Source organism: Melozone crissalis, unplaced genomic scaffold (assembly GCF_028551555.1).
Source record: "Melozone crissalis strain CALT ecotype California unplaced genomic scaffold, PUWL_Pcris_2 ptg000023l_1, whole genome shotgun sequence".
NCBI lineage: Eukaryota > Metazoa > Chordata > Aves > Passeriformes > Passerellidae > Melozone > Melozone crissalis.
The window spans coordinates 41,178,156-41,190,174 of record NW_026535801.1 but is presented as its reverse complement, the minus strand read 5'-3'; the positions used below and the strand labels follow the sequence as shown (position 1 = coordinate 41,190,174).

Here is a 12,019-nt window from a genome sequence, read left to right as displayed (position 1 = left end):
TAATGCAGGTGCTTCTATCTGCTCAAGGACAGGGGAAGGTCTGCTAAAATCCTTTGCAGTTTCTACCAACTGCTACAGTTGCTGAATGAAATATTACCATCTTCTTACTAGTTTGTATATGAGGCTGAAAAAAATGTTGAGAAATTAACCAAATTGTAATCTTTCTTACCAGACCAGAGATACAAAATGTCAGGCTAAAATTTGGAGATACCCCTGAATAAGGAGGTAACAAAGGGCATGTATATGCAGAAAGATTGTTTAATTCATGTTTATGGACTGTACATTTCTGATGGCTGTGACTGAGAGGCCCCAGACAAGAATGAGTTGCTTTTTGTAGTAAGATATCAGACAGCATTATGCAATAATTTAAAGTGAAGTTGTGCCAAATGCTTCCCTGCACATAACTCTGGGAATTTGGCCTAGCAGAGCTGGCAAAAGCTGTACAAAATGATACTGATGCTCCTGACAAAATAAGCTGCAGTGGCTCCTAAATCACGTGAATTATCTGTCCCTCTGGCTTGTCTCTCACAGGCTGCAGACAAATGTTGTGCTCTGGCTCCCACTGCCCCGCTCAGACAAAAATCCTCTGTGCTGGCCAAAGGGCAGTGCCAGGGAGCAGTGGTGCCAGTGCTGCCCCACAGGGTCCCTCAGGGCGCTCTCTGCCCCCGGGGTGTGCCCTGGCTGTGTCCCACCTGCGCTCGGGCAGGTGAGAGGCGGGATGGCTCTGGAGTGTCAGTGCGCAAGGGCTGCAGCTCCGCACAGCCGCTGCTTCTCTGGCTGAAACTGGGAGAAACTGGGCTCGTTCAGACGGTGTCATGCTCTTGAAGCGCTGTTAACTGTTCTGCCAGCAACACGAACCGAGCCAGCTGACTTGTGCCTGCAGTGCGTCGGGAAATGCGTGCAGAAATTGGTCTGTCAGCAGGGCTGCGAGGGAGAGGCCTCCAGCAGTGGGGCCGGGAACCCTTCCCACAGATTTGCGTTTGTTGGGTAAAAACATCAGCAACAAAGCTAGCATGAAAATGGGGTAGGAAGAAATACTTCCATTAAAAATACTGCACAAAAGGCAACAGTAAAGGCAGAGGCAAGTGCAAAAGGTGAGGACAACTTAAAATTACCTCTTAAATTCCTTAAATAAGGAACCTGACTCCTGTTTCCCTTCTTGCTTTGACAAAATCTTAGACCTAGTTAGATATAGAAAATAAAGCAATCATGACTCTCAAACTGTGTATTTCCAATTGTGCATTTTGCAGCAATGGAAACAAAATCTCATTGGCTGGTTTATCTGAAGAGCAACGGGGCTGCGATTTAACAACTGGAATCCAGTTATTAAATATGTTGCACAGATTTTTTTTTTAAATCCAGTCTCTTCAGTATGTTTTTGTTCTTTTTTTCCTTTTAAAGTGACTCAGTGGCTTCAACCTGCTCTGAGCTTCTTAAACGGTCTTCCATTGAACTTCTGCTACTACTTAGTATTGACTGTTTCAGTATCTGATGGTTCAGTACATGTGATGCTTCCTGCAGAACACACTGATCTATTGCAGCTCCTTTGGAGGTCTAGCTCCTTCATTAACCCTGCCTGTAAAATTGCATCCTTATTCCACTGGCCCAGTGGTGTTACATGTGGAATCTGTTTCTGCAATTGCTGTGGTACAGTGCAAATCCTGCCTCTTGATAATAGAAGTGCAAAGCCCAGGTACTTTGTTGTATTGCAGGGAATGTTGATTCTCTGCGGTTTTGTGTAACAGCATCTTTGCTTCTGTTGTGCTAAGTGAATTCTATAGATTTAAGTGTTTTTTCTATGCGTACAGAGCAGCAGAGGGGTGAGTTGCTTGCTGCACCATTCCAAACAAGCCTTTGCACACAGCCTAGGCAATAGCAGGTATGCTTTAGGGGCCAGGCAGTCACAGGTCAATTTAACTAAACATTTATTTTGTCTTAAGTAATGGAGAAAATTTTAGGGTCCTGTAATGGATAACTCAGCCTTATGTCTTCCAACCATTCTTTCATATATTCATGCCTATTGTTTCATTTCCTAGCTTTTGTTGTACATGGAGGTAATAAATAGAAATCAAAATAGAACATTAATAAAAACAACATATGACAAAATTCTGCAAATCTCTTGTGTTACGGAACTTTCTTGTAAGTTTCTGTAAATGATGCCTCAGAATTTTTGCCTTTAGCTCAGCCAAGCTGGACTTTGTGCAGGTTTGTGCAGGCACATGGCAGGCATTGCCCAGAGCAGCTGTGGCTGCCCTGGATCCCTGGCAGTGCCCAGGGCCGGGCTGGGCACTGGGGCTGGAGCACCTGGGGCAGCTGGAGGAGCTTTAAGATCCAGCTCCCAATGTTCTATGGTTAACTACTCAGAGCACTTTCTCATTTCATGCTCTTTCATTTAAACCTTGCAATTGCCAGGTGTGCTCACTGCAGCAGGCCAGCTGTGTCTGGTCACTGAAAATGGATTGTGCACGTTTTCTTTGAAACTAAACAACATAAAATGCCAGCTGGCTCACTTGATCCAAGGTGACACGGTGACTTCATTTCCTACCCTTTTTGTGTCAACTTACCAACTTCTAAAGCATTTACTTCCTTTTTTTATCTGTTTGTGTTTTCTAAGTGTTCCTAAAGTTTATTTTCTCTTGGATTTTCTAAGAATATTCCAAGAATGGAGGGGAAGTAGAGTTCCCTTGTGATGTGCAGATCCTCAGAAAACAGATGAGCTATTCCCTGCCCCTGCAGTGTGACAGAGCAGTCCATGAAGCTGATTGTTTTAAGTGTTACTCAAATTGATCTTCCTAATTTGGATTAAGTTTTACTTAATGAGGGAGTAATGAGATTATCATAGACAAAAAGGACTGTGTCTCTTTTGGGAACATACCGTTTCTGAGACTTGACTTTATTTCAAAGAGAGCTATAATTCTTTCTTTAGGGGAATGTAAATTTAAATTACAATCAAACAATGGGACTTTTCTAGAAACTGTTTTGGCACCGAATGATAGAAGTATTATACTGTGTATTTTCTTCCTGTGGAAAGGATTGACTGCTGCAAGATTAACACATTCTGGATGGGTGCCATTTTCAGATAGTTAGTTCAACTAGCAGAGAAAGGATCTGATTAAGGGCTCAAGCTCATTATTTGTTTGTTATTTGTACTCCACACCCTTCAATGGGAGTGAATCTTTGCCTCTTTTCCTTAACAATAATTAGGATCGGAGGGTTCAACAACAGCATATGAATATGCTTTTTTAAAAATTAAAACATGCAGTAACTAAGTGATTAACGTTTCCATTAAACTTCAAAATCTTTTTAAAAACATTCCACAAAACGTTCCAGACATAGCCAGATATCCAAAAGAGAGCATTGAGAATAAGGGACTCCTGAATTTGGGGGTTTTTCCCGAGTTTGCACTTTCTAGGACCCTCTGCTGTAATGCACAATCCCAGCTCCTGGTGATGCTGCTCCCGGTGGGTCTGTGGTTCAGCTCTGGTCTCTGGTGGTGCAGCCCCAGCAGTGCCTCAGGTGAGCCATGGACAGGGCTGTGGCACTGTGGCACCTGCTGGCACAGGGTTCTGCAGCCTTCCTTCACACAAACCCGAGGGGCACTTGCTGCCCTGCCCCTGGAGATGCTGCCGAACTCCCTTTTGTGAAGACTTGATTCATACTATTGATTTTTGCATTTGATAACGTGAGTGATTTAAAGCATGCACAAGAAATTGTGTTTCAAAAGGCACGTCTGGCTCGTCAAGCACTGTGCCTCCCTGCCAGAAATCCGTCTGTCCCTCACTTGATGAGCAGCACTTTAGCTGGGAGGGAAAGTGGCACTGGTGACCCAGATCTGCAAAGGTTTGTGTATGCAAACTCCTTGTTGGATGGAGACAGTGGAATTAGGCTCTTTTAAATCACTGACTTGTGGAGCTGGGCCTGGGCTGGACCTGGCTCATCCCCAGGAGCAGAATGTGGCAGGCACCAGGCTTGGCTTCTTCCAGGAATGCTGGCTGACGCTGGGGAGTTTAATTTCTATTTAAATTAAACGAAGGAGAGTCTTGCCTCAACATTGGCTATTTGCATATGTAAGAATAAACAGAGGTCACGTACCTCAGACACCAGCAAGGGCTCACATTAAGAATGTACTGAAGAGTTTGGTTGAATTGGAGATGAAATCTTTTAAGAGACTATGTTTTTATTGCCTAAAAGAGTTCAGTGAATAGTGAAATACTAAATTGTCAAAGGAGCAGAAAAAGAGATTTGGTAAACCTTGTGCTTTGTACTGCTGCTGAAATATTTAGCTGTGCTTGGCTGTAGGCAGAGCTGACTTGGCATTCTTGGGGGGCAGATTTCTATGTACAGGGACTTCTGCCTGGTGGCTGGTTGGTCTTGTGCACTTTTTCTTTTTAAGATGCATCAAGACTTCCAGCCTAGTGCCTGCAATGAAGTTTGAGCAAAGTATTGGAATTTGGGCTTAGATGGACTTCTACAGTATTTGAGAGGTTTCTAACTATATCTGCATTAAAGCAGAAATAAATATAACTTGCAGTGCTTTTATCATTTTGATTAGTAGGTTTATTAGTTACTGAAGATAAAATGCAGATCTGTATGGATCTTGTCCTTTTCCAGAACCATCTTAGCATTCACTTTCAGTGTTTTAGTTAGTTCATACTGTTGAATAACAGAAAATAATGCCTGTGAAAGGCTGAGATCAAATACAAATGTATGACATCATTGTGGAAGGGAGAAATGGGTTGGCTAGAAGGGATTAAGGACTTGGTTCATCAAATACAGTAGCCCTAAATTTACAGAAAATGGCCAGTAAATTTTTTGCATCAGTTCTGTTCTCGAGATGTATTCCTGGTTTCTTGTGAAAGGAGGTGAAGCTAAGGTTAATATGTGTGAAGTTTTGCTCAAATACTGACATGAAATCAGAAACGTGTCAGTAGAAAGAAGATGTTAACAATTTGCCAGATGAACAAATAAATAACCCAGAGGGGTAGCTCTGCTGCTGCTAATCTTTATGGTATCCATAGTTATTTTTCCAAAAGGACAGCGTGTCTTGTGTTAGAAGCTTGTCATTTAAAGCTGGCCAGATGGGCCCAGATTAGGACGATGGTTTCCCAAATGTGTAATGCAGGAGAGTGACGCTGATGCGGCAGCTGCACAGGGAACAGTAATAAAAGGTTTTAATAGAGGGAAGTGCCTGTGATGCATCCAATCTTCTTAGGGCTTTTGAGTACTCCCAGTTTTCCATCAGTGTTATTTCTGCCCTCACTGTATGGTGCAGATGAGAGTCACTGTGGTACTCCCTCCCCAAGTCTGTCAGTAGGAGCAGTGCCCAGATGATCAGAAACCACAAAAAGCAGGCACAGGGGGACTGACCCTCAATAGCAGAGGGCTGGATGCAGAGTGCCAAACAGACTGTAGACTGTCTTCAGCTGCAGTCTCACCTTTTTATTTGGCTGACATTAATAGCTCTCTGTCAGAGCAGTCCCCTTTACATTTCTTCTGCTGGTCTGCCTTCCCACCTTCCTGTTGCATTGTGCCGTCCTTGGAATTTGTAGCGATAAAGCAGTTCATCCTACTAAAACAGTGAGGAAACAACTCCACAAATGAACAAATTTTGCTGCTCTACTATTTGCTGTGTTGCTGCTTGCTGTGGGACCAGGCGACTGTCAAAGGCGTGACAAAGAGCTGGAATTTTGTGTGTGTGAAATTTTGGCACAGTATGGCTGGGTTTGAGGGAGGGGGTTCATGGGGAGCCTTGCTGGACGTGGCCTTTCCTTTCTGGTGTGACTCAGCTGTTGGTTCAGTTCAGCTGAAGCACCTCAGGTGGAACTACTGCTTTTATTTCTGTGCCAGACCTGGGATGACACCAATGCATGCTTAATTGGAAGTGAGGGGTCTGGCACATACAAGGCATTTTTTACTGCGCTGTGTAACTTATTGCATGTGACACGTGCTGTGTGACCCGTGATGGTGTGGGTGCCTGATGCGTGCTGCTCACCAGGAGCTGAGCCACTGCTGCCCACACAACTGCCCTGGTGTCACAGGTGTTACCACAGAGGGGTCAAAGGGACCTGGGCAGTCTCCAAAAGAAGGAGAGACTGATCTTTCCAGGCTTAATTTCTATAAAGCAAAGCACACCTCAAAACCTGATCTGACATTTGGATTTCATATTTTGAAAAGCATAAAGCAAAGAATAGATGAGCTATGTCACAGCATTACAAATTCATCAAGGAACTAGTATTTTCTTTTCCTGGCTGCTAAATGGTGTGAGGCACATGAAATCTCTCCTGAAATGAAAGATAAACTGGAGGAATTTGTCTAATTACATTTCAAGTGAGATGTACCTCTTCTCAAAAAACAATAGATATTTTTGAAAGTGTTTTTAGATTGCGTCCACAATGTTGGTATTCTCAAAACCTATGTTTGTTTCTCAACAGGTATAAAAATACATAAAAAATAAAAATGGATGAACTGGACCATGGAACATTGTTTTTAGCTCATAGGATTGGTGGTGAAGGTATGTATGCTATCATGTTTAATTGTTTTCTTGACTCTTTATGAAACACTCTGCAATGAATAGCCTCATGTAGGAGCTGTTATAACACCCTGGTTATGGTTTGAGTTTGGAGGGACCTCAAAGCCCACCCATGCCACCCAGCCATGGCAGGGACACCTTCCCCCGTCCCAGGTGCTCCAGCCCCAGCGTCCAGCCTGGCCTGGGCACTGCCAGGGATCCAGGGGCAGCCACGGCTGTGCCAGCCCTGCCCACCCTGCCAGGGAACAATTCCTCCTTTAGTTCCTGTCTGTACCCACCCTCCTTCCAGGCTGTCCCTGCAGATCCTGGTGAAGAGCCTTTCTGTTTCCCATGGAAGCCCCCTTCACGTACCAAGAGGCTGCAATAAGGTTTCTGTGCAGTGTCCTCTGGCCGAACATCCCCTCCTCTGTCAGCCTGCCTTCACAGGAGAAATGTTCCAGCCATTTCCAGGGTCTCTGGGCCAGGTTTCTGTCCCGCTGTGTCCTGGAGCTCAGTGTTGGTCTCTGCAGAGGGGCAGAGCCCCTCCCCAGCACCATTCATCAAATGAGTCAATAACTGAATTCCACGCTGCCTCTCCTGCAGGCCGGGCCCAGGCTGGCTTGCTGGGCTCCCTGCCAGCTCATGCCCGGATTTTTGCCCACAGGATCCCCGAGCTGCTCTCCCCAGGGCTGCTCCTGTCCGTTCAGTGCCTGTCCCAGGGCAGGGGGCTTGGAAAACCCTTCCCAGCAAGGCATCCTCTGGAGAGGCGCTGTCAGCTTTGTGTGGGCATGCAGCAAATGGAAACCCTGGGGGAGGCTTGACGGAGCACCCTGGGATGGCCCTGCAGGGTTTATTGCACCTTTTGCCCCTCTGTGAAACCACACGTCAGGCACAGCACTGCCAGCCTCAGAGCTCAGAGGGAATGTGAAACATAACGGCCAATTCCACACCAAGGAAAACCAAAGCAGAGCTTGTAAGGAAACGCCCTGATCCCTGTAAGCCTCCTAGCTTATGTGCAGTGACTGAGTGTCTGTGTGCCAGGGCAAAAGTTCAGGTAGTTCATTTACAGTTGTAATTGTACCTCAATTTTATACCTTCCAGAAAAAACTACTCCTGCTGCTCAACCCACAGGTTACAAAAAACATTGGGGCAGCTTTCCAATCAGTGTAAGAAGGATGCATTTATTGAAATTTAGGTATATCTGTATTAGAAGTTATTACAATGCCTGTAAATGCAGTTTAAAATGAATTGATAACTAAATTCACATGTAAACTAAAGACTTGTCAAATTAACTTTTTGTAAACAAACAACTGGTTACTGTTTCTTATATAATTTTGATGTTAGTGTATTAGTTTGTTTGTTTCAAATTGTCATTCACAAACTAACAATATTGTGTTGAAAACTTCTAGTGTTGAAAACATGGTTCTGATTTCTATCTACAGAGCTTTCATTTTATGCCTTGCACTTGAATTATTTCTTGAGAAATTGAAATGTCCTTGTGTGTTTTATATGATAACTAGACAATTTGGTGGTTCCTGCCAGAAATGCTCCTTGCAGCCAGAAGTACAAACCTGTTGACTACAAACATCTGTATGAACTCGCTGCAGAGGCAAAAATGGCCTCTGCACAAATTCAGTTAAAGGTATGATTTTGGTTTTATTTGTCATGTGAATGCTTTTAAAATTCAGTGACCTTATTTCTTTCAGCCAGAGGGGGTCAGATATGAAAGTTCATCATAGCCATACTGGGATTTGGATGTGTTAATGTCATTTTGGGACTTTGTTTGGATCAGGGATGCAAAGTATGTGTGGATTCTACTTCCTCAAAAGACAAGAAAAATCTGTGGTTTACTGCCTTGAGGAAATTCACCCAAATTTATTACATAATCCTGGGGGCAATGAAGAATTTGTGTGATTAAATGAGAAGGGAAGGCTGATCCAGAAAAAAAAAGCCAAACAAAAAGATATGAAGTGAGGATTTCCAAAACTCAAGTGGAGGTAGATCTTACAAAGAAGATTAAAAATGTTTAATCACCATAAAATGTAAATGTGGAGCAGACAGAAAGGTATAAATTAGTGCAGAACATCTCAAGGGGTAAAGACAAGAGGAGCCTTATTTAATGCTAGGGAAGGGTGGGTGAATGAGAGAGAAAAAAATAGACTATAAATTATTATTATTATTATTTTGCTTCTTTTGTGCACGTAAGTATCATATATCAACAATTCTGGCAGATATTGGTCATGGATTGGCAATACCAAATTCTACTGAATTCATTCAAGCTTTATGTTTTCATCTTTCTTTTGTTTTTTCACCTTCTCAAGTGTTTTCCAACTGAGTAGGTCGTAAAATATGTATGGTGGAAACTCCAGAGAGACTAGTATGTGTTCCACCTACTACTTTTTGTAGGAGGTGGAACACAGTAGGTGGAACACATCTGATTCAAGCCATTCAGATTTTGAAGAGCTGGGCTCTTCTTCCTTTGAGGTAGAAGCAAAGAAACAAATGGTGAATCAGCTGCTGACTGCTTAAGAAATAAAAAGGCAGCCCAAGAGGGAAAAAAGGTAATATTGCAGCAGTTATACATAAATGGCAATGCTGTCGCTGTAAAATAATTTCAAGAGCATGTTGAACTTTACATATAAAGGTACTTCAACTTTTGTTTCACTTAGTTTCAGAATTGGTTTGCAGATGTAACTATTTTCAAATTGCTTTAAATACAGTATTCTGTTTGCTAAGTCTGATTTCATATAAGATTTTCATATTGTAACAAGAGAAAGAAGTAACAGTAATGTTTCATGAAATAGAGGAAACTATAAGTAACTTTCAGAGTGTGGAAATATGTAAGCAATAAAAGCGAGACATTATCTTTGATGCAAGGTATTGTAACACAGTGAAAGCATGGAACTCGTGTGTTGGAGCTGCAGCCCAGCCCAGTGCGGCTGCTGTAACACCTGGTGTCCTGGGCACGGGCACACGGTGTCCCCACGGTGTCCCCAGGGCAGGTTTGGTGCCACGCAGAAGCATCAGCCCCTTCCAGTGGGGCTCTCCCTGTGTGGCTGTCCAGGGGCCAGGTGAGCTCACCCACAGGCTCTGGGCTCGGCTTATCTGAGCTGGGCTTGTGTGTCTGGAGTAGGATTTCAGGTGAGCTCAGTGTTTCTGAGCTGGGCTTGTGTGTCTGGAGCAGGATTTCAGGTGAGCTCAGCTTATCTGAGCTGGGCTTGTGTGTCTGGAGCAGGATTTCAGGTGAGCTCAGTGTTTCTGAGCTGGGCTTGTGTGTCTGGAGCAGGATTTCAGGGGGGCTCAGCTTATCTGAGCTGGGCTTGTGTGTCTGGAGTAGGATTTCAGGTGAGCTCAGTGTTTCTGAGCTGGGCTTGTGTGTCTGGAGCAGGATTTCAGGGGGGCTCAGCGTTTCTGAGCTGGGCTTGTGTGTCTGGAGCAGGATTTCAGGGGGGCTCAGCTTATCTGAGCTGGGCTTGTGTGTCTGGAGTAGGATTTCAGGTGAGCTCAGTGTTTCTGAGCTGGGCTTGTGTGTCTGGAGCAGGATTTCAGGGGGGCTCAGCGTTTCTGAGCTGGGCTTGTGTGTCTGGAGCAGGATTTCAGGGGGGCTCAGCTTATCTGAGCAGGGCTTGTGTGTCTGGAGCAGGATTTCAGGTGAGCTCAGCTTATCTGAGCTGGGCTTGTGTGTCTGGAGCAGGATTTCAGGGGGGCTCAGCTTATCTGAGCAGGGCTTGTGTGTCTGGAGCAGGATTTCAGGGGGGCTCAGCTTATCTGAGCTGGGCTTGTGTGTCTGGAGCAGGATTTCAGGGGGGCTCAGCTTATCTGAGCAGGGCTTGTGTGTCTGGAGCAGGATTTCAGGGGGGCTCAGCTTATCTGAGCTGGGCTTGTGTGTCTGGAGCAGGATTTCAGGGGGGCTCAGCGTTTCTGAGCTGGGTTTGTGTTTGGAGCAGGATTTCAGCTTTGTTGGTGGCTGGCTGAGGCACTGTGATTGCAGTTTTCAAGCCCCTCCTTGTCCATGTGAGTGCTGCAAAGAGCAATTCCACCTTTTCCTGCTGGTGTCCCCAGGAGAGGGGCAGGACAGGGGACACGCTGGGGACACGTCTGGGTGTGGGATGGCAGGAATGGGGACATGTCTGGGTGTGGGATGGCAGGAATGGGGACATGCTGGGGGGCACGTCTATCTCTGGGTGTGGGATGGCAGGAATGGGGACACACTGGGGGACACGTCTATCTCTGTGTGTGGGATGGCAGGAGAGGGGACACACTGGGGGACACGTCTATCTCTGTGTGTGGGATGGCAGGAGAGGGGACACGTCCGTGTCTCTGGGTGTGTTTGCCCAGTGCTCTGGTGGTGTGGACACGGAGGGTCCTGGTGGCTTTGTGCAGCTTTGCCCTGGGCAGAAAGCTGCAGGTCGTTTCCAGCTGAGCCAAGTGGAGTCCCAGCAGTTTTGACCTGAAACATCACTCCTTTGCTGGACTGGATGTGGGGCGAGATCTTTGTTCGTTTCTCCCTGTTGTGAATGAACACAAGGCTTGCCCGTGTGTTTTCCTTGCCCGGCTGCTGCTGTGGCACGGGACGGTGTTGTGTCTGTGAGGGGACGGAGGGTCGGGCAGGAGCGCTGGGCACGGGGATGGCGAGGGAGCACCAGGAACGTGGGCAGGGACAGGACAGCAGGGCGGTCAGAGGAAACCCCTCCCCTCAGGATCCTGAGCCTTTTCCATCGTTGTTGGCTGGCCAGAGTCGTCTGGCTCCGCTTGAGCAGCCTCCCCCTGGCAGCCTTCCCTCTGCTTTGAGCAGGAACTCCATCTGTTCCAAAAGCAGGTGCTCCTGTTTTATCCAAAGTGTGAAGCAAGGTTTTTGTGAAGTCCTCCGTTTGAGAGCCTCTCTAATTGGATAGATTTTGTAAAAAACTTCTTTTTTGGTAATACATTCTTGAAATTCTTTTTCTTGAAATATTTTCATCTTTCATCTTCCCACCTGTACGAAAGTGTGTTTTTTGTTCTTCTGTTTATCTTTCCTCATCTTTACTTCCAGGGTCATAGGAATGGGACAGGAAAGAAGTAAATGGACTGGTTTTGTTTTTTTTTCACTTTCTCCTCTCATTAATTGTGATTTGAAATGCAACAAACTTATTTAATGAAAATTGGTTACATTTGATCCCATTGTTCTTTAGAAAAACACAGTTTTAAAAAAAGCTATTAGGTTTTATTTTTTTTATTAGGTTATCATTCTGTATTTAAAAGTTTCCATGTGAAGGCATTTGATAAAGCTGTTGAATATGTTCAAAACACAACCTTTAATTTTCCCTGCAGATTAAAAAAGCAGAGCAAGTTTCAAAAATCGGCAAAGAGCAAATGCTGCTGAAACAGCATCGTCAGGTGTGGTGGCAAGAGTACAAAAGACTGAGTGAGAGCAGGTAAGGGCTGAGGACCCTGAATGAGTGATTGCTAAAGAGACCAGCAGACAGAGGTTTTGGGCTGGCATAATTGGTTCGAGGGACTCTGAGAAAAAAA

General features: G+C 45.0%; 1 protein-coding gene across 1 annotated transcript in view; it reads left to right on the top strand.

Annotated features, from left to right (window-relative positions):
* The first annotated feature begins 6,430 nt into the window (after positions 1-6,430).
* CCDC148 (coiled-coil domain containing 148) overlaps positions 6,431-12,019 on the top strand; it is a 36,241-nt gene continuing 30,652 nt past the window's right edge. The window contains exons 1-3 of the mRNA XM_054278064.1: positions 6,431-6,511; positions 8,029-8,150; positions 11,819-11,922. Coding sequence (XP_054134039.1) covers positions 6,457-6,511; positions 8,029-8,150; positions 11,819-11,922 — 281 coding nt within the window. The 5' untranslated portion in view covers positions 6,431-6,456. The remainder of the gene's footprint in view (positions 6,512-8,028; positions 8,151-11,818; positions 11,923-12,019) is intronic.